General features: G+C 45.5%; 1 protein-coding gene across 4 annotated transcripts; it reads right to left on the bottom strand.

Annotated features, from left to right (window-relative positions):
* Nucleotides 1-6: 6 nt before the first annotated feature.
* Nucleotides 7-19,126, bottom strand: LOC112469000 (probable Na(+)/H(+) antiporter nhx-9). 4 transcript variants are annotated; one of them, XM_025038449.1, is made up of 18 exons: nucleotides 16,529-19,125; nucleotides 13,844-14,107; nucleotides 11,028-11,224; nucleotides 9,043-9,299; nucleotides 8,336-8,553; nucleotides 7,107-7,309; nucleotides 6,407-6,496; nucleotides 5,888-5,958; nucleotides 5,086-5,301; nucleotides 4,858-4,993; nucleotides 4,571-4,588; nucleotides 4,351-4,488; nucleotides 4,184-4,256; nucleotides 3,993-4,097; nucleotides 3,652-3,753; nucleotides 3,131-3,301; nucleotides 2,698-2,856; nucleotides 7-1,651 (listed from the first exon to the last, which is right to left on the bottom strand). In XM_025038449.1, the coding sequence occupies exons 1-18, from the start codon at nucleotides 17,025-17,027 to the stop codon at nucleotides 1,401-1,403; spliced, it is 3,168 nt and encodes a 1,055-aa protein (XP_024894217.1). In that variant the 5' UTR covers nucleotides 17,028-19,125; the 3' UTR covers nucleotides 7-1,400. The 4 variants fall into 4 exon arrangements, with proteins under 4 accessions (XP_024894217.1, XP_024894219.1, XP_024894218.1 ...); XM_025038452.1 differs by having other exon boundaries at nucleotides 1,563-1,651; nucleotides 2,673-2,856; nucleotides 16,529-19,124; XM_025038451.1 differs by lacking the exon at nucleotides 3,652-3,753 and having other exon boundaries at nucleotides 16,529-19,126.
* Between the last annotated feature and the right edge of the window lie 3,254 nt (nucleotides 19,127-22,380).

Raw genomic sequence — 22,380 nt, 5'->3', positions numbered from 1 at the left:
ACCACATTTAACTACAATTATTTATTTTGTTGTTAAAAATCGGCACCAAAAAAAAAAAACAGACGGTTTAGCCCCGGTCTCTCCTACATCTAAATCGGTATCTATCTATAAATGACAATTTGATCAGTGCAATAAGCGTTTTTAAAAAACGCTCTCTGATCGTTAAGAAAAATAATATTTCCTATCAAGCGACGATGGAGATCAAAGTTAAACTTTCTCTATAGAAAATTATGTCGTAAAATAATTCGGAGATAATGTAAGTTAATCATATTATCGAAAATTAGACATTATTACCAGAAATAACATTAATTGTTAAGTGTAAGTTGTTCGTATTATGCTACTGGCAGGATTGTTTTCAAAATTTAGCAAATTGCGGCAGCAACTTAAGTTTTTAACTCGACTCCGCGCGTATAACTTTCTACTAAGTCGATTAGTCTGATCGTAGTCTAATCACGAAGTATACACCAGCGATGATCGCCGGAATCATCAAATCCACCCCCGAGAGAAGGGTACTCGTGGTAAAATCTTGGGACAAGCTGGCGGGGCGCGTTTCGCGACGCCGCCGCACAACAAGACTTTTTAATCGATAGCACCGACAAGTTTTTATGTTTTGCGCCAATGACGACGACGACGGCAGCAAATCGTACAAATCGTCGGCGTTCAAGCACTTCTACAGTTCCTTAAGGCCACAATTCCAAGACGTCTTAGAGATGGATTTAGAAATAAGCCCTTGCTCTTGACAAGCGCCTTCACCCTCACGTTCACGCGGCGTGCAGAAAAAAATAACAGTGACTCATCAAATTTCAACGTCGTATACGCGTCGTTCCTCGCGCTTCCTTCCGAATCGGCGAGCGATCTCGCGAATGCCGAAAACTCGAATAGAGGATCATTCACTTCAAAGAGATTCGCCACTTTGTCGCATTACTGCATGGAGAAACTCATCATTAACTCTTTGTAGAAGAATATCTTTCCTTTTCTTATCTCTTTCGTAATTTATCTAATTTATTAGATAATCATCTAATAAATTTTTATCAAAGTTATCTTATTAGCACGAAATTCCTGCGTTTTCCTAGATATTTCTTCTCGTACAAAATTCAATTTAAAATCGCAATCTCTCTCTTTCTCTGCATTATCATTTCTCCCGGGATTTGTTCATCGCAACGTCTTGTTGCGCACATTTGCGAGGCGTATCAACAAGATTCAGGCCGAGATTCAGATTCGTGAGATGCCTCCTGCAAAAGGCGGCTCATCAAGAGCAGGTCTTCTCAAACGGGGGCGCTCGGTCGTCGCAGGAGCGAGGTGAGCAACGAGTGTCTCGGTGGTCGCCGAAAGGGTCGACGCTGTCGCCGCTCGACGTCCGCGAAGTCGGACGATCGCTCCTCGGCGACGGTCCCCAAGGGTCAAGCCTTCTCCTCCTCCTCGTCATCCACGTCCTCCGACGATTCCGACGTGGAGGAGGTGAGCAGGGCGGTCGACAGGCTCGGCATATGGGGTAAGCAGGCGAGGGAGTTAAGGCGTGCTCTCTGAACATTCCAGCAGTCCGGCAAGGAGTGGGACCCGTCGTCCGCTGCCCTGTCCCCCGAGCGAGCTCGGTCGGCGAAGCCGAGCTCCATCATTGACACCCTCCTCGCGGGCACCCTCCTCGGGTTGCCTGGAAGAGAAAAGTGGCCAACGTTTCGTTTATTCGAGAAAATCGCGAGCCTTGGCCGATTATCGGTATCCCTTAACTACTGAAATGTATCTTGAAGAGATTTAATGTAATTAACTCCGATAAAAAATCTTCTCCGATAAATATTGTTCACAAATAATATTCTCTTTCCACCTATGACCGATGTTTTTGATTAGAAAATAGTTTGTTTGAAAAATTTTAATACACATACATGCGACATTTGATAAGTAAAATGGGATAATAAAATTGATACATGTCAGGAACTTAATATCTCGAAACCAAGTAGACATTAAGTACATTTATTAAAGGACACCGGTTTCCCCGCCGCGGCGTTATCGCAAATATCGCAGCGAATATACCAATGCCTGAATGATAAAAGGATAAGAAGTAAAAAGCGATTAGTACAACAGTAAATAAAAAAGTGAAAAATTAAATAACACGACATGACATTGATAAACAAAATAAATTGGTATGGATTTGTAACAAAGGTATTAGATTGTCTTAGAACAGAGATTGTACATTTACGCATGCAATCCGTTCTCGAAACAATATTTCTATAACGAAACAACGGTTAGCATGTTGCGGGCACTCGCGTGTCGATGCTCATTTTGCAATTGCTCGCAAAAATAGCCACGGACGTGCAACGCAACGCGAGTGACGTCCGTCACAACGCATTAAAAAATAGCGTATGTCAGTGTTTCTCAACGTTTTGCGTCTTTCGCGTATCACTTTAAACATTTCTTACTTAAACTCACTAATTTATTAGTCATTATATGTCATCGACGTCTGAGATATTGTTTGAAAACTTCGAGAAACGTGCGATTTTTTTTTATACATTGGCGATATAAATCTTGGTAAATATTTGAGAGTACTTTCTCTGCGCATTAGAAAGTTTGGAAGGGGCTGTAGAATGGAAACAACAATCTGCCTCGGTATGCACAGAAAAGAGAGAAAGGGAAGGGGGAGAGAAAAGGAACAAAAAATAAAAATGAACCTCACGTACCCTCCTTCCGCTTTGCGTCACGTACCCTTGGTTTTCGCCGGGGAATCCACTTTCGCAGGGGTGTACTCGTCCGTCTCGTCCGCCTCGTCGACGGTCTCCTGGCAATCGATACTGTCGGGCGTGCACACGCTCTCGCGTCGAAATAGGCCAATCACGGATTGGACTTTCGGCTGTTCGATCCCACCTGAAAAGCGGAAAGACACAACACGGGTGTGTAAAAGTACCGCCGGGAATAAATATAGGCAGTGAGCGATTCTCTCCTGCACGAGCTGAAAGTTTTCAGAGTTAATCTTCTTAAAGGTAAACTGATAACTTTACGCTTGTCGTAACGGTCTATCAGTTTTCATACTCGTTACTCTTTTGTGAGAAAAAAATCGACGAAACTTTAACAGTAGATTAATATTTAACAGCTAAACTGATTTATCGCCGTTTTTTCCTCTCTCTTTTTTTCTCTTTACCTAAGAAAGTGGCGGAGGGCGAGCTGTAGGCGAGGTATTCTTTATTGGAGCACCAGGCTGGAAATTCGTGCTGCTTGATCGGATGACCCGACTCGTAATCGTCCTCACGTTTCCACGGTAACATAGTTTCCGTGGCCGTAGGGGTGGTTACTCTGTAGCTACCTTCCGCGCCTAGGTCAAACACCGCAAAACAATAGTAACAGGAGTACGAAATGGAAATTGAAATCGCTATGATTTCGGCGGATTCGCAATTTTGAATTTTCGGTGCCGGTAGACACGAAAAACCCGTGTCCACCGAAATTATATCGATTCCAAACCCTGGCGAAACAAACGAAAAAAAAATAAATGATCAGCAATATGAAAAAGGTGCAAAGAGAGAAACATGGTTCACTGTTATAGTACACAAGATCAGCGACTGCTTTCGATAAATGCTGAACAATATAAAAAAAATACGCTGAAAGAAAAGAAACGATTCACGCAAAGCCAACGCTCGAGATCTTTCTTTTTTCTAAAAAACGTACCGTCGCGTCCTATTTTCAAGTCTCCTTCGTCCGTATTTATTGTATCCATCGACGTAGTAGCGGTGGTAGCGTGTTGATTGTCCGCGTTTACATTCGGCGAATCTTTCGTTTAAAGATTTTAAACTTTATTAATCATGACTCTTTTTTAAGAAGATAATTAAGTAACTATATTGTACACAAATTGTGAGAAATGTAATCTTTGCTATAGAAAAAAAAAAACGAGATATCTTGATCGTTTCCTCATCGCCGCCTCATTCGATATATTTCGTCGATATATTTTTACCTTCAATCTCATTTTTCAGTTAAATTCGATTTAGTAAGTTGAAGAAAAGTCTTCTTACCAGATGTTCGTGCGGTGAACGTGATCGCCGAATCCCAATCCTCTTTGCTCGAGGGCTTCGAGGTTTCTCCGTCTTCCAACTCGTACAGCACGCCATTGATGTAATCTGTGCACGATAATTCATGAAAAAAAGGGGGAAAAAATTACGAAACCTTGAGGTACAATTAATTATCCGCGACGTTTTGCACGTACCTTGCGTAAATAATTTTGTCGAGCCGTTCTGCTGTTGAAATTCTGGGAAACTAACGTGATTCTGTTTGCCGTCCTATAGAATCGAAATCGATAAACGGTAAAAATCAAATAAAAAGTAAAAGACATCGAAATTAAATAGGACAAACGATCGTGGATCGATTTCTTACTTTGAGCAACTTTTTGCTGCGTTTGTGGCGATGCTTCTCCCCCACCATCCGTCGAATATTCATGTGCATTTTGTAATTGACTTGTGTCGAGAGATCGCGATCGTTCACCGCGTGTCGGCTGTAGCTCAAACGTCGATGCTGCATGGATTAACATAATGTTTGTACAAAATTCTTAGACGCGATACGACTTTAAAATACGATAAAATATTTTGCTACTAACATGTTTTATAGACGAGCTCTGATAAATTTCCAGAGCAGCAAATGAATAATAAAATTAAAAAGATGTCAAGATATTTCAGTAAATATTAGAGAATTGTAAACAATTACATTTCCGCCTGAGCTAAATTGACTTAAAAAATTGTTAAAGACATGGCTAAAAAATTTGACAGTAGAAAAGGGATTACCACTTCATTACACGTAATATATTATATTATGTGATAGATCATATATCACGAGCAGATTTGGAGTGGATTTGAAGAAAATCTAGACTCGACCGTAATCTCTTACCCTTTTGTACGGTTTACAAAGCTCTTCGGCGAGCAGATGGTGAATTCTCGCGTCCGTCAGGTCTTTTTTGGAAGGATTGTACTCCAGTTCCTGCAGATCGATATTCCATCCCGATTCGAGCTGGCTGCAGCTGGGACTGGAGAGAGGAAAAGAATACAATTAGAGACTGCGCTTTTATTTTTATCAACGACAATTGTCAGAGGAGGCGTACAACGGCGAATTCCGCACCTTCCATTGAACTGTCCGGTATTGCTGTAATTACGGAATATCGCCGACATACTTTCGGTGCCGCTAATGTTGCCGATAGTGGAGGCGTTCCTTCTTATGTAATCCAGCGCATCCTTCATCGCCAGCTTTGAGTAAGTTTCCAGAATCTTCGGCTCGGCGCCGCAATAATCTCTCACGAGATAAGGTCGAATGAATTTATTGTCGAATCGCTTGAATCTACAGCAAACCAAGTTTTCAGATAATATTTTTATCGGGAGGATAAAAGAGAGAGAGAGAGGGAAAAATGCAGAAAAAATATTCCGGCAACAAACGAGAAAAAATACAGAAAAAATATTCTGGCAAACAAATAATCCATCTGTATCATATTTGAGAGAAATACTTTTTATCTTAATAAAAATTTTACTTCTATTTAGACACATGAAAGACATAAACCCTTTAAATGCGCAATTTTTCGCATTCTGAGTATTTTTTAAAATAAATAATGGCTGCTGATGAAGTATTATATATATATGAAGTATATATAATACTTCATATATAATGAAGTATTATATGTAATCAGCAGAGAAAGGCCTTTATATATATATATATATATATAAGCCGCGCGTTTTCAGTTCAAACATCGTACAAGGGAGAGTACACGGCGCATCGAAAAGTCGTGCATATTTGCAAAGGTGCGCACTTAAGGGTAAATCTAATCTCGCTTCTGTTTATTATTTTACGCTAATAACTCATAGATTCTGGTTTGATTGCTCGCAAACATGGCCAAGTTGAGTAAACACAAAGTTACGACTAAGCGTCTTACTTATCCCGGACGTGGTGGTTGCCGTGTTTCCCCACAATGTCCTCGATACCCGCCATCGTATGATCCATTATCTAAGAATTGAGAGACAGACGTTATTTACCTTTCAGTTCGATGCAGGCGTCACGACGAATCCGCCGGGATTTAAGCTATACGTATATACACGGGCAAACGCAAACGCAGGTAGAAATGATGTATCAAAGCCCCGGGGTAAAAATTGCCGCTATATACACATTTTGTAATGCGACTCGACAATGACTAACGTTATCCTATTTCACAATTCGACCCTATTCTTCATATCGGTCGTATAGCTCTGTCATTCCCGTTATAAAGATGAGTTATATGCCGTAACCGGGATTCGAGGTAATAGGTCGCCGTTCCGTTATCGTCACAGTTTGGTGATAACGATCGAACGATCTTGTCGAATTTTTGACAATCTACGTCGATTTGTTTTCCCGACAATGACAACGAATTACAGCGACAGCAAACGACAACCGAAATAAATTTCGTCGTGCAACGTACCCTCTCGTGGATCCTCTCGTTCATCGTCGGCTTCCTCTTCTCGGCCCTTTTGACATTGAGAATTTTGACGAGGGGCTTGATGGTGATCCCCTGAAAATAAGAGCGCGTTACACATGGGCGTCGCGAGCCGGACGCGTCCGCTCCCGACGCGGATTTTATCAGTCGGCGTCGAGCGAAGAGAGAGAGAGAGAGAGAGAGAAGCAACGCGCGGCTGATAAAACGCGTTTGACGCAAAAGTGTATGCTCACGTATGTGCCGGCATAGAGATATTAGGTTTCCGATCGATCGCGCAACACAAAGCACACGTGCAAAGCCAAGCTGTTTTTTTTTTGTTGCGGCTAGCATCTTTGTATCACCGCTCATTAATTGATTAAACGGATCATCTGTCCGTTTAATGGCGATCACTTTCCTCTTTCTCGCCGTTCTCTCCGTTTCGATGAAATAGTCCTCTCTCTCTCTCTCTCGGAACGCGTGCCACCTTTGGCCGTGTCTCAAAATACGCGCGAGTCATCGATTCCGTGAAAAAGACGCCGCTGACTGGGTCGGCCCGGTTTACTAATGCACAAGATCTGCAATCTTGCACTCCTTGAAAGAACACGCGCAAACACCCGTCGTTATGCAACGCTCACGTGAGTGTTATTCGTTTTCGCACGAAACTCGTCATGGATCGATCGCGATCATGCATGTCATGCGATCCTACCTGGATGAACACGGTGAAGTAGATAACAGCGATAGTGGTGGTGACGAACATGGGCTGCAGGGGCACGTGTTTGGGATCTATCAGAAGCACCAGGGCGAACGCCACGGCGCCGCGTAAACCACCGTAGGACATGACGAATTTCTCAACCTTGTCCAATTTGTGCAGCCGGAACTGGTTCGCCAGTGCTGACAGCACTATCACGCCTGAAACACGAGCGTGATTACGGATGTAATATCACCTTTAAAAACGCGTAGCATTGTTTGATATAGCCTACAGCACACGCTAAAGTTGAAAAGAATTTTCTAAGAGTCTGTATTTCCGATATCGTATTGTCATGTATTTATTCTTTTTGATTTATTATTTTTATAGTTTAGACTGTTTAGAGAGAGAGCGTTATATCTTCGGTTTTATAAAAGTCTATTACAATATCTATTACAATCCCGATCGATTTATTTAATTACGAGCGATCGTCAATTGCCTATTACAAAGGCGTGAAACGTTGAGTGTACCGATGTAATACTTCTAATAGAATGCGTGGCATCTCAGGCTTTGCCCTTATCTTTCCACACTTTCCACACGGTCAAGTGACAAATTGTCCGGTTAGAACAAGAAGCCATATAAGCGAAGCGCGTCGCTCACGCGTGACGCAAGATACTCGTGTAAGTAGGAGTCAATTGTCTTGAGTCCCATTATGATTTCATCGTTTAACCATATCGTTTTACACGCCATTCCGGCTCGCCGCGATAGCCGGGGTTCGAAGCGACGCCCTTAACGCCCGGCCCGCCCGTCCAGCTGGCCCGGTCAAGGCCCGCGCGATCGTGTAAGAATTCTTTGACACGATTTCGCTATTGTCACGCTACTTTTTCTCGTTTCCCTCTTATTGCAATATTCCTCGGAAACTTTTTCCACGCCGACAGTTGTGCGTGCCAATTTTCTTTTTATTAGCCGATTCAGAAAATTACATGATTTGTACTTTTACAAGTCGAGTCTAAAAACACGCACGTAGAATTGTACCGTAAAAATGTTTAGGAGCTTTAGAAACTATCGTTGCAAATATATGCAACTCTTATTAAAGAACAAATTGCAAGAACAGAGTAATCCCTCGTATATCACGTAACAGCTATTCAAAGGTGGGTATAAGCCAAATGTAGGTAGGAAGAATTCTTCCCTCTGACCCCACCCCCTCCCTCAATCGAATAAAATTAGAAAATTTGCAGGCTTTTACTTACCCAGAACCCGATAGACGGAGCAGAAGACTATCGTCATGACGACGAACCACGTGTTCCAGTTGTGTGCATTGTTCACCGTGGCGACACCGAGGAACATGAATATGATCGTCTCCGAGCTACTCGACAGCATCTTCATCGTGTACTTGACGGTCGTGTGAGACTTGTGCGATATATTGGCCTCAACGTAATTCTTCATGGTAATGCCGCAGAAGGTTATTCTGGAATAAAGGGATCGCAAATTACGGGAACGAGCGGCTCGGCAAATCCGCGTTGTTTCGACAAAGTTGAACCTCGCGAGCCGAGAATCTTGTCTGTAAACGCGAGTAATTATAACGGACGTAACTACCGGGAATTAAGCTATATACTGTTTAGAACTCTATTTCGGTATTGATCCAGCTAATATTTCCTTCGCGATAGTTTCTTGGCGTTTATTTCAGTTCCTTATAATTTCTGCAGAGTCGTGCCAAGGATCAATGCAACAAGTTGTTGTAACTTATTCTTGTAATTGATACCGCCATTTATCGATAGGTACTTATTTAATATTCAAGATTATAATAGTTCCGATATAGTGTTCGTAACGTTCGCAACAGAGAGACGAATTTGATCTCGCGATTGAGCGATTTATCTGTTGAAAAGTATTATTGGAACGCGACGCAAAACTGGAAGATGCCAACGCGACATGTCGAAAAAGCCGATGATTAACTTACGCCAATATGCCGGACAAGTGGAAGATCTCCGCGCTGAGGTATGCCAAGTACGCCATCACGAATATGAAGATCGGCTCTATCACGCGCACCTGATGAGTAAACCTGGTCACGAAGCCAGTGATGAAGCCCCAAACTACACCTATGACCGTGCCACCGATCGCCACCACGAAAAACGAGGCTAGGCCAGTTAGCACGTCCGTGTAGATGATCCTGGAAGGGCCCATCTCGCTGTACGCCTCGAACATGTGATAGAGCACCTGCGTATTCGTATTAAATGGCCTTTTACTTCAGTCGTCGCAGTAACCCCTGACACTTTCCTTCCTTCGCCTCGCCTCGCCTCGCAACGGCACGAAACTAATAGGCGGCGGATCGTTAACGGCTGGCTCAACCTTCCTCGCATTACCATTCTTAGCTAGCACGACCCAATTTTTCCGGCAAAGCGGAACACTTTTTTCGGACGATTAACGCGGTCGACTAAACGACATTGCAAATATAATACTAGAAACTGTAGATATGGCACAGAGGTATACCGATCTATTTGTAGGGGCATTCAGTCTCGCTACGTAAGAGATAAAATTGGAACGGAATGAATGAATTTCTTAAGAAACCGTCGTATTTTGCGACGCTACATTCTTCTCGCTTAAACGACACACAGACATTTTTTTTTAGAGTTAATTGTGCATGAATGATGTCGAGGCGCCAGTGTTGGCGACACGTTTATTAAAATCGTCGCGACGACCACGTTTATAAAAACGCGTTTACATAATATCGTTTTGTTTTATTCAAGCGGAACATTACAGATCATAGACATAAAGTGCGCCAGCGAATACGATATTAACTTTTAAGCGAGGCGAAGGTATTTGGTACCTACTTGACTCGCGCTTATGTACAACGTGATCAATGTTATATCGATCGGTCGCCCGACGAGTGCTTGTCATTTGGGGCGGTGTCAAGCTTTGCTATATTCTATCTCCGTTTATTTATCAGACATTTTAAAATGTGATGTGCGAGGATATTAATCTACGTCAACTTCAGGGTCAATGTGGGAGAATGTGAAAAGAGCAAGAATTCGATATCATAGATAAATAAATTGCATGGTAGTTATTGTTATCTTTCTTTGGCATATTGTTGATTATATTGTTGATTGATATTCCGCGATCATTAATGTAAAAGATAATATAATTGAGAAAATTAATTCTGAAAAAAATGTAAGTCTGTTTTTTAAAGAATCAAGAAAAAACAAAACTTAACATCAAATCAATCACATATCATTGGCCGCATTCAGAAAACACAACCGTTGAGTGAGCGGTCAGTGATTCTTTAATATGATTAGTTATTCTTACCTTTGGTTCTTCTCCGGATCTAAGTGTAAGAACTAATCATAATGAGCGCTCACTCAACACTTGTGTTGCCTGAACGCGGCCATAGCTTTAAAAAGAATTGACTCCGCATTCAACAACACTTTTAATTTCTCTTTAGCTCGCGAATCCTTCTTCTAATAACGATTTTTACATTAGGCTTTATTACCTGATAACTTTACATTTTCCTTGAATTTTGATTCTGAGCGAGCCTCTCTTTGTCCATAGTTTACTTTCAAACCTGTTTTTATCTTTAGTCTATTTAATTTATTTGGACCTTAACTCTTTAAAAAATTCTAATATTCTCATCAAAGAGATACTTATAATTTTCTATTACGATTATTTAAACTCATTTGATGTGTTTTTATGCATTTGTTACGATTATTTCGAAAAAGAAGATATATTCGTGTACTCCGTTTTTTTCTCCTTATGCCTATTTATCATATGTGTGCGGAAATCTCGTATTCGCAGACCGAACGACTGATCAGCTTTAATCTTTGTCTAAATGTCAAAGACTTTCATTTTGCAACAAAAAGACAAAGATTTCTACGTGCGTAGCGTAGTACTACCTGCGCAACAAAGTCCTTGACGTGCAGGATCACGTAATGTAAATAATGTAATACTCACGACAGTGACCGCGTCGTTCAATAAACTCTCTCCGAACACGACAATGTAGAGTATCTCGTTGACGTGGATCTCCTCGAAGACGGCCAGCACGGCCACGGGATCAACAGCGCTGATTAACGCCGAGAAGAGAAGCATATCGAGGATAGGCGTCTCGTAACCGAACATACCGCTTTTTCCCAACAGCCATAACGACACACCTAAAGTGCAAATAGCGTTTTAATCGTGCACGTCCAATATCTGATATCATAATTTTTCCCGCGTCCGTAGTCTTAATTATCACGAATATCGCGTCGCGTTAATCCGCTTTAAATATATCTGAATAAATTGTCAATTTATCGGGATTATTATTATCCCATCGATCCGCAAAGTCATTGAACGTTAAATCACGATAAGAGGGAGGGAGGGAGGGAGGGAGAGGGGGAGAGAGAGAGAGAGAGAGAGAGAGAGAGAGAGAGAGATTAACGTCGCCAAAGATAGAAATTTGCATTATCGAATACCGACGCCCCGCCCACGTGTTATATTCATACCTATCAAGTACTCGCAATAATCCTCCCTTTTGGGAGGAACCTTCTTGGTATTAAGCGCTCCCCGTAGATTTTCGACAATAAAATATAGTTTTTAATCTACTCCGATCATAATTAATTAATTAATAATCGTAATTTCATGTTATCGATCGTTGTTGTATTTACCGTGTTGTTTTTTATTTGGAACTTACGCGCGGCACGATTCTAGAGAAGCAAGGAGTTTTTATTTCCGTCGCGAGTTCTTACAGATTAATTCAGTTAATCGGATATCTCGTTGGATTTTATCCCGATAATTACTGCAAACATCATTAGAAATAATTAAATTTTTATGTAACGTTATCGCGCGGACGCTTCTCACACTTTTTTATTTTATCTCGCGTCGTCTTCGAAAAGTCGTCGCGATTTATTCGCAAAAACATTTGCGTCTCTTGAAGAACTTTAGATCTGCGTACTTTTCCACGTGTTCGTTTCTGCAGTATTTATTAAAATTTTATCAAATTACGATTTTGATATTCGGCAGAATTCTGATGCCGAATGAAAATTGTAAATAATTACAGCCGTATTGTTCCACGTTTTCTCTCGAAACGCAATTAAATAAATATTGAAAAATTCGTATCCAAATTTGAATTGGAATATTAAAAAATTCAATATAAAACAGGTCACAAGAGACAGATGTTAAAGTTCCAGAAAAGAGACAGTATATTTATAACATTCTATTTATTTATATTAAGAAGAATATCAGAACGTACTTTTCTACATTTATTTTGTATCTCATAAATGTTTATACATGGCATCTATGAAACATTTTACAGGGCTATTGCCCTTGGCACATAGTCTTGGCACTTCTCGCGATAAGAAGTAACTGTCCGAAATATGGCACTAATAATCTTTTTACATAAAGTCAATTCTAATCGATAATCGCGTCTGTCGTTTACTCTCAACGTGTCTATCTTATCCCATCATGGTTTCTTAACGTGATTTTATCGAGCATTAAATAACTCAGACTTAAATGTCGCGTCGATCTCTTTTTCCCGCTCTCTTTTTTTTTCTTTTGGTCACAGCGACAATTTCGCTCGAAATCTGTGGTTATCGGAATCACAATCGAAATTACGCGTTATCATTGCGATGATAGCGACTATCGTCGCGATGACGACTGCCGCACATGCTCTACATGCTGTCATCATCATCGTCGTCGTCGTCGTCGTCGTCGTCGTCGTCGTCATCGCTTGCCTCGCGCATCGTCCCAACGTCCGCTTCGACGCGTTGCGCTATTTTCGTTCTCAAGCCGCGCGTTTTCTCCGCATTTTTAAGACGAACATCTGCGTTCACGCTAGACCGCGAGCAGACCGTGAGCAAAAGTGAAGAATGGAAATTTCACCATCCGTGGGATGGCCGTGTTTTCTTTATGTATGCTTCTCTTTATACATATGTATAACGCACACACCCAACTTGCTCAAAGTCTTATTAGACTTTCAGATTTTTAATTAATCTTTTTAGGATTTTTCTTATCCACGTGCACTAGAATTGTTTAATAGATTGCTATTAAATTTGATTTATCCGGAAGTCTACTTTTCCCCTTTACGGCAACTTATTTGTCGGAAATTTTAAAATTTAAAAATAAAAAAATATATTATAGCAAAAAATATAGTTTTACAATTAAAAATATAGAAATTATGGAAAAAATTATATGTAGAGTTTGTAAAATAAAAGGGATTGCTACGCTACGCGAATAAATAATCTGAAAGTTCGATGTCTTGTACAGCTTCACTTTTTGATACGGTGCCATGCCCAACAGATGTTAGCAGTTTATGTGCAGCTGTAGTAAGCATATTAAGAGGAATCTTTTAGACTTATTTATCTCTTTAAATAATACTGTCTTCAAAAAGAAAATGTTTTCCAATTATTACTAAAGACAAGATACTTGAAATTTTATCTTAAATCGCAATAATGATAGTAATATCACAGTTCAAGTTATTTCCTGATTTTTTCTGACGCAGATTGTCATAACGTTACGACCACATTTGCCTTCGTAACATTTTATGCTTGGAATCATTCTGAGAGTCCTAGCGCCCAGTGCCTCCTGGGAGCCCGTGGGTGGATAAACATTCGCGTTTCTAGTTTCTACATATGCAAAATCGGTTTGCGTGGGCAAGACGGGGATAAAGCACGAGTCGGGACGACGAGGGAAAAAGAAATAATATTTCGAGTCGAAAATTTTGTCCGACGCCGCGTCCGGTCGACCGCGCCAGGCGCGGGTATTGTCGCGTCACGTTGTCGCTGCACTTTACCAACCTATCGACATCGTATTAAATATAGTCCCAAGGACGGCGAACAGGAGTATCGTCCAGAGATGGTCGAAGAACAGCCGATTGGGCATGAAGTAGCCGGCGTCCAGGATGATAGGCGGCAGCATGTACAAGAAGAACGTGTCGGGCGTCAGCGGCGATATGTGGACGCTGCTCGCCTGGAACAACAGCAGGCCGACGATCACGCCGACGGCGATCAGCAAGCAGGACTCCGGGAAGATTTTGTTGAGCTTCGGCGTCATGTGGAAGCCTGGACCCCGATCACGGGTATTAAATCATTAATTGTCGTCAGCTTCAACGAATCGAGAGGAGAGACCGAGACCGTTCTAATCTCTATAATTCTGACCAGGGGGGGGGGGGGTTCAGATCCCAAGTCGCAGAGAGACGTGAGAACGATTCGCGCGGTCTGCAGCGTCGAAAATCAGAATCACCGAAATTACATCGGCCTCGATCCGGGGAGTTAACCGTGACGGAACACGCGGCGTGCTGCGCCAGCGAAGATTCCAACGGAGCGGTGCAACGGCAGGTGCAACGTGCAACGTGTCGCGTGTGCCCCGCATTTCTTCACGCTCGGCACGTGGTGGCCCCCCCTCCCCCCGCTTGCTTGCGGAGGCGGAGGGTTCCGTCGGCGCGTGTCGTGCTATATCGCGTACGATGACGTATCCGTTCGAGAACGTGCCGGATATTCGGTGCATCTTGCACGACAGTATTCTCCGTGGAATCTTCGCCTCGATTGCGGGTAAGGACCAAAGCACATAACATGGCAACCACAGCGTAGCGATATACGACGGTCGTAGTCCCCGACCTGACAGATCAGGATATGTACGCCAAAGTGCGTTACTTACGTCCACTCTCTAAATCTGAATCAGTGAATAGTACTGTGAATCAGTGAATAGTCACTGATATCAGTGTAAAGTATGCCACTGATTCATGAAAAGTTCACTGATTTAGATTTAGAGAGCACGACTACGACTGTCATATGTGCTTTGACCCTCTCGTAATTCGTAACGCGACGAATGAGCCGCATTGAACGTATACGAGCCACGATGTGGCTTATCGTCGACTTGAAAAACGGAATTCGTGACATTATTTAAAAAATTCAGCTGTTTTATTTACTTACAGCAAAATTTTTTATGGTTCTACAAAGCGCTAAAGTTTATGCCCTGCCGAGATATTCGCGCGACTGGTGCGCGAACTTTATAGAGGCAGGTGTATTTTATTCTTGCCCGTTTCTTTCGCTCTCGTGACTTTTACCACCGCTCCGTCAAACGAACAGAAATACCAGCGGCACAGTTTTTTTTTTTTCATCACCTACCACGTCTCGCCGCGTGCTTGCGTATCCACGCGTGCGTGCAATGCGAGTGAAATTGCACGGAGAGAGAAAATAGAAAAAGATGCGCGTTCATCGGGTTTCGATCATTTATATTGCTTGAACGGGTATCCGCGGTAAATGGGACGCCCATGTTCGAGTTCATTTGGCGCTTATCGTACGCCGCGCGCACAAAAATGAGTCCCTACGTGCATCGTAAGATACCGCACTCTCTTGAGTCTTCGAGTGCTGCAGCATCTTCATGCATCTCGAAATGCAAAATCGTCGACTTTCTGCCGCGCGGGCAATTTTCAAGAACTTGCACACGAAGGCGTTATACATATTTCGCTGATTTGTACGAAATAATATACGAGTCACAAATTGTTAAGGTACTTTTTACTCGATATTTTCGACACGATAATAGCCTTTTGTCCACATTCCCCTGCGCATTATTCATTCGAAATAAATAATTAAAAATAAATTTCATTGCAACGAAAGAGGGCAACGAGCCTTGCATAACGTAACGAATATTGCAGCGTGCTTTCAAATGACATTTGCCAGGTTTTGTTATGTAAGCAAATGGAAAAATGGGGCGCGCTAATATATTCATCGAAAAGCGTCACTATGAAAATTCATGCAGCCTGATATGCGCTCGGCGGATAACAAAATTGTGACAGATGTTTTCGGTTATGACAATAGACGCAAAGTGTGTTTATACAGCATGACAATTTTCATACAACATGTCTATCGTAATGTTTGAAATTATCATATTACGTACGTGGTATTGTTTGACTGTTTCCAATTTTGTCGCGCATATTATCGCAAATAAACAGTTAATTATACATAGATATATGTCATTAGGGGATATAATCAGAATGTTTATTTTCTAAAAAAAACCTCATTATTTTCCATTGAGAGATGAAACTAAATTTATAACGAGAGAAATGTTGCTTTTATTTGGCTTGTTGAATTTTTGATGCCTTACGTTCCTGCGAAGTAGATAATGAGTCTTCCAAAGGTACGACTCTTAAGTACACCGGCAAATACTCATTTGCTGTATTATCGACGCAAATATCTCGGAAGAAAAAACATAGCTGCGAGATATTAGCTTCTCGGACGAATATCGTTTCATTTAAGAGTACACTTGATTTATTGCAAATGTTTACCGCAAATGTCATATCTGCCTGTCGTTTCCTACAATGCGTTCGTTCTTAAACGCTGAAAAGTCTGTTGTTTACATTAAGCGATATGTTCCAGAGAGGCCAATACTTCACGCCTACGCGCATTCTCTCCCGAACACAGCATCAAGAGGAGAGAAATAAAGTACGAATAAATTTCGGATCGGCTATCGTCGGCACTTACCGATTTTCGCGATGCTGGCGAACAAGATCCAAATCCCAATGAGGAAGGGCGTCTCGACGCGCGTGAACTCGACGCTGACGATGTGGTACTCCGGTTTCGGCGACTGTTGGTCGCCGGTCACGGCGGTGTCGTCGCCGGAGCGCGGCGAGGCGAGCTGCGATTCCTTAGGGAAACGTTGCTCGGCATCGTCGCCGCTGGCCGACGAGAGGCTGCGCAGGGTGGCGTCGTTCGGCAGGGCCGAGCGGACCACCGGGCCCATGGGCCCGAAGTTCATGCCCGGGTAAGCGCGGTGAGGATCGCCGAGGAAGTCGTCGGTGTTGTCGATCTGCGGCCCGTGCGACGACGCGGGATGCTTCTCCGCCGGGATGATCCGCTCCGCGGATCCGACCTCGTGGAAGGGCGCGAGATCGGCGCGGCCGCATCCCGGACAGCCGAGGAGGACGACGGCGACGAGGAGGAGGAGCGCGGGGATGATCATCGGGGCGAGACGCGGGCCCATGGCGCGGGGCGACGACGACGACGTCGACGACGGTGCTTCTGCCGTGGACGATCCGCGCCGTCGTCCGCGCTCGTCCGTCGCCGGTGAGTCACTACTTCCACTCGCTGTACCATCAGAAGGGAACCGCCACGACGACGAGCACGCTTGCACGTGCTGCGGGGGCTCCCCGCGATTGACTCCCCTATAATCTCCGTATAGCAGCGACAGGGACGGTTTACCCGACGAGGCCTCCGCTACCCTCCTCGAGTGCGATCACATACACCGTCGACTCTACCCCTCGCGTCTCTCCCGCGCGATAGCGTGGTCGCCCCCTGGGTCACGCTATGCAGCACCCCGATCCGCTCGTACACGACGATAGAACGATCTCTGTCTTCTTCCGTTAAGGAAAATTCGTGTCTTCGCGCGGTTCGCTCGTGCAAAGAGATTTTCTCGGTGATAAATAATTCTCTAATCTTCCTTTCGCGACGTATTCGAGAGTTAAAGCGGCGAAGCTTCAACATTCATCTTGGTAATGATAGCGTACAAGATGTAACATCTTAGGAGGAAAAACAAAGTCAAACTGCTTCGCCGTTGGATTCGCCGACCGGTTCGGCGCGAGGCGATTGGACGCGAATCCGGTTCCGGGCGGTATCGCTTAAACCACAATCCGAAATGAAGGATGACAAGTGTGTCGCGGCCGTAAATCGGCTAAAACGTCAAACCCAATAATTAAGCGTGACTCATACCGCTTCGGCGCCGAGACGTCGCGCGTTATGACAGCTGCTGCTGGCGGTCCATGTCCCTCGAGTAAGATCGCATCGCAAGACGTTGGCCAGATTCGTCACCGTTATAGGAATGCTCCACTTGATTAGGGAACCGAATAAGATCTCTCAGCTGGCGATCGTATCCTCGGATAGAAACTACGGGCAGTCGCTTTCCGGTTCGGACTGTTCGGAGCAGGGAATTGGACTCTTTCCCCCCCGCGCAAACGGAAAACCTGTGCGTTAACGCTGCACGAGAGAACAACTTTCGACTTTACTTGGCGCGACACGAGGACAAGACGGGACGACGCCGCGACGGGGACGGATGCGTCGCTCGTCGCTCGTCGCTCGCGAATACCGCGACGCTCCTCAAGTCTTTACGGAGTCGCCCGGCGGCGGTGAGCGCGAGGTCTGGTCGCGGCGCGGCCGCGGCGGCCCGTGGACGACGACGTGGTGGAGGGACAGGAAGCGCGACGATGATAACGGGCGCGCCGCATTATAAAATACGGGCGGGCGACTCATCGAAGTGGACGTTACGTCGCACCTTCGCCGGCGTGCCTCTATCGACCGACCGACCGACCGAACGGGACGACGGAACGACGACGGGATACGGCAGCACTGCACGGCCGCGCGCGGTAGTACTGACGCGCACTACCGTCGCCGTCGTCCGACGAGCGCGGTGGCGGCCTAGGCGACGACGCCGATGTAAACCGCAGCCGAGCAACGGGGAAGCGCTGCCGGAAACGCGCGTAGGCGCCGTCGGCACTGCCCTCGTCGTCGGCGACGATAGGGAATGGATGTTACACACGTTAGACCGCGGCGGGCGCGGGCGTCCCCTTTATTCCTCTCTCGTCCTCTCATCCATCTCCGTCATCCCTGAATCCCTCCTCGCCGCCTACCCTCTCGCGTGAGTCTCTCGCTCCCACCACCGCCGGAGCTTTCCAGCCAGCTGATCGTCGATGAAACCCGCGCAAGCGTCGCGACGCCCCGATATAGCTATACCCTCGACCGCGCTGCCAGCGGCGCCGCTGCACGTTTCGTTACGCCGATGCGCCGTGCCCGAGAGAGAGAGGTTCTCCCGTCAGAAATACTCTCGCCCGACGTTATTAACGCGGCTCGTTTGCGGTCAGGCTTTACGGGTAGCGCTGCCGCATGCCGCCCCGAGGGTTCTCGGCGCGGCGTCGTCGAGCTCCGCGCCCGCTCGAGGAAACGCTCGTGCACAGCAGCGAGGCATATTTCGCCGGTAGTGGTTTCCTCGCGCAAACAAGCACCCACGGCTTACCCTTTCGCGCAACCGACGCGCGAAATGCTCCACTTTTCACGGGGCGATGCCGGCGTCTCGACGTCTCGGCGACGGCCGCGCGAAGCCCTGACTGACGATCTTAAACCGGAGGAGACTCGTCGCGTCGCACTCGCCGGGTCTCGGGGAGGCCTTGACCTTGCGCAAGCAGCCGGATACGCCGGCATCGCTCAATGCCGCGCGGATTCGCGCGGCCGGCCCGCCGGATATTTCGGCGTATGCGCGAGACATCTTTCTGGCGCGCGGGGCGGCGCGGCGGCGACGCTGATGTGTATGTACAACATATCAATCGTCACCGAGCATTATCGCGGCGACTCGACGTAGACAGCGAAGATCCCGTTTTCCTCCTCCGTATAATCATCGCGACGCGCCGTCCCGACGACGACGAATCGCTGATCGGCGTCGCGCTTCTTGCGCAATACGACCGCGCGGCGGCGGTAATTCGTGCGACGAGCGCGGCGGAAAATGCGGTTAGATAAGGATTTATTGCGGCCTACTTGCACAATAAAAAATTATCAGGACGTCGAGTAGCTTCTGCCTTGACAAATGAACCCCTCGCAAAGCGACGGGCTCCGCTGTTTGCGGAACGATAGAGAGGCGCGCGCGGTCGCTTTACTCTCTCTCGCCACTTTAACTCCCGCGCGCGCGCTTATCTTCCGTACGTAGGTACCTCTCGACAATCGCCCTGTGTTTTATCAAGATCTAGGCGGCTTTACGGAAAACCCCCTCGGCGTCGTACGTTGCGCGGTGTATGGCGAGTGCAAATCCACCCAGACGTAAAAATCGTTGATCTCGAGCGTTGCGTTTGGAGAGTGCCGAGGGCTGCTTCTCTTCTCTAGTTTCTTCCCATAGCGGCACACGATTAATTAACCGACCCCGTCTTAAAATTCATACACTCGATTGCTCCGCGCGTCGTCGCGTGTCGACGAATCTGCCGCTTCGCTGGATCAATAAAAGGAGTCATTCGACCGGAAAGCCGGGATCTATTTGGTTACGCTTGCTATTTGTATACGCCAGCATACGGGGAATCGCTTGTTTGCACAACGATAAAGCACGATTAGCGCGGCGAAACGATAAGAAACGATCCCGCGCGCTCGTCCTCGTGGAATTTCGTGCGCGCGATGAAGTAGTCCGCGGCGCGGCGCGGCGCATACAGAGTTTGATTTAGGGCATCGCATTATCGTCGCTATCCGACAGGGCAATCGCGACGAGAGACGATAAACGCGATGCGAATCGCACGAAAAAGAATTGCCCCCATCTCTCCGTTCTGACACACCAAGTCCCGGTCGCTGTCGCTATATTAATGACGAATGAAAGAAAATAGCTCGAATTTCTACTTTATAAATATTCCATGCCATTTCGCGCGAGGCCATTATCTCCCGCGAATGTCTACCGGTCAAATCTCTTTATACCCACTCGGCGTTAATTGGAGACGAGATTTCAGATTTTATTTTTCAAAACGTCGTTATAATTTCGCGTGTGCCGCGATTTGACCTCCCCATCAAATTTTCATTAAAAGATTATTTTGAATCAACAAAGTCTGAACTTGGCTCTCTGCAGTAGTCTAATAATATTTTTTATGCAACACGTGCATGGAAAGTGTCCCATTACGCACGCTACGCGTGCGTGATAGACCACTTTCCAGGCACTTGCAACATAAAATAGGGAGTGTAAGTCGTGTGTAAAGATGAAAATTCCCGGGTGCGGAGTTTACGGTAACCGCACCCGGGAATTTTCATCTTACCTCACTTGTTACACAAATAACTATTACATCACACGTGCGTGGAAAGTGGCACATTACGCGCGTAACATTACCGCACTGTTTTGACTCGTGTGTGGAATTGGCCATCCGTCGCACAGATGACGCGCGTGCAATAATGGGCCACTTTCCACGCACTTTGTAATATAAAATAGCCTATGACCCATAAAATAGCTCATAACTCGCCTTCGGCTCGTGCGTCCACTCCGCGTCCGTGTCCAATTCTCAACTTCCCGCACTTGTTACACAAATAACTATTCCAACCTTAAACTGCGCGCCGACTACCTTTCACGATTTACAAGTTATGGAAAGAATATGTGTAATACACACAAAAAATATTATTAGGCTACAAAGATCCAAGCTTGGACCGTAAATTAAGCTTATTTAATGTTGATTGATTGTATAGCATAATAATCTCTTATCATTGAATTTTCTTTTATCATTGGATTCGACGGGAGACGTTGTATTACATCTGTTTTCATTCTCGCCTCTCTCTCTCTGTCTCGCCCTTTATTCGCTCCATCTCTCGTCGTTTTGCTGTTCGTGTCTAGCGGCTACTTATCGATTTTTCGTTACGCCACGCGCGCAACCTTGGATTGTCGCGTTTTTCGACTTCGTACCGAGAGAACGTAATCGCAACATTATTTTCGCGTTCGCGTCATAAACAGGCGTGCTCCCCTTTCTCTCCCTACCGGGGGAGAAACGATACGCGCGAGAAGCGAAAGTGCGGCCGTACGAGCGACAAAGCGGTGGAGCTTGACGGACCGCGATCGCGCGGAATTAACCCAGGGTCTCGCGTGTTACCGAACGTCGTATTTCGGTAATTATATCGAGCCTGTAATTTCGCCGTTATTAATATTTCTAACGGACAGGCGCTATAACCGAATGGTGCTTTAATGAAGGAAGCGGCATTGATCCGAGTCACCATCGGTCGGCCAGACGCGACCACGCGGCGCGGCGCGGCGGCCCGGATTCCGAATTCACCCTCGCGCCGCGGCGCGCCGGCTGCGTGACGATTGTACGCGGCATTACCGCGGCTTATCCTGAAATTAGCCTGCTGGGTATCGTTCCCGGACCTGGGCGGCGTTATCCCCGCCCGCGAATAGAGCCGGGGCCGAGAGTAATATGAGGCGAGTAAGGCAAGGGTTCGCAAACAGCCCTGCCGGGAACGACCGCTTGTTGCGGCGGGGCACGCAATCGTATAACGTATACGACATTCCCCGTGCTCCATAATTTAAAGGGCATTTCTGGAGCCGCCGCGCGCCGACGAGCGGCATATGGCCGAGAGTTATGAGTGGTCGTGGATTTTTAATCAGATCGGATCCCTCGGTACATATATTAACGATTGTATTTCTCGGCGGTCGTCGTACGCGACTGGAAACTCGGACATCACGGCAATGGAAACGACAGTTGCGTGTAGTATTGGCGTATCGCGCACGTGAAACAATAATAGACGCGTGTACACTGAAAAAAGGTTTTAGTTATAATAACCAAGGCTTGGTGAAATAGCTTCAACTAAAGGGTTTAGTGATTATGACGAAATCATTTGGTTAA

Source organism: Temnothorax curvispinosus, unplaced genomic scaffold (genome assembly GCF_003070985.1).
Source record: "Temnothorax curvispinosus isolate PA1 unplaced genomic scaffold, ASM307098v1 QBEX01002370.1, whole genome shotgun sequence".
Lineage (NCBI taxonomy): Eukaryota > Metazoa > Arthropoda > Insecta > Hymenoptera > Formicidae > Temnothorax > Temnothorax curvispinosus.
The sequence above is the reverse complement of the archived record's forward strand: the minus strand, read 5'-3'. Positions and strand labels throughout refer to the sequence as shown.

What these genes read in the sequence shown, in the direction of transcription:
- LOC112469000 (XM_025038449.1), bottom strand. Translation starts at nt 17,027, where the DNA reads ATGGGCCCGCGTCTCGCCCCGATGATCATCCCCGCGCTCCTCCTCCTC. An exon ending in ACGAGAGGATCCACGAGAGG is followed by an intron (nt 5,959 to 6,406) that starts GTACGTTGCACG and finishes CTCAATTCTTAG; the next exon opens with ATAATGGATCATACGATGGC. An exon ending in GTTCACCGCACGAACATCTG is followed by an intron (nt 3,754 to 3,992) that starts GTAAGAAGACTT and finishes TTTAAACGAAAG; the next exon opens with ATTCGCCGAATGTAAACGCG.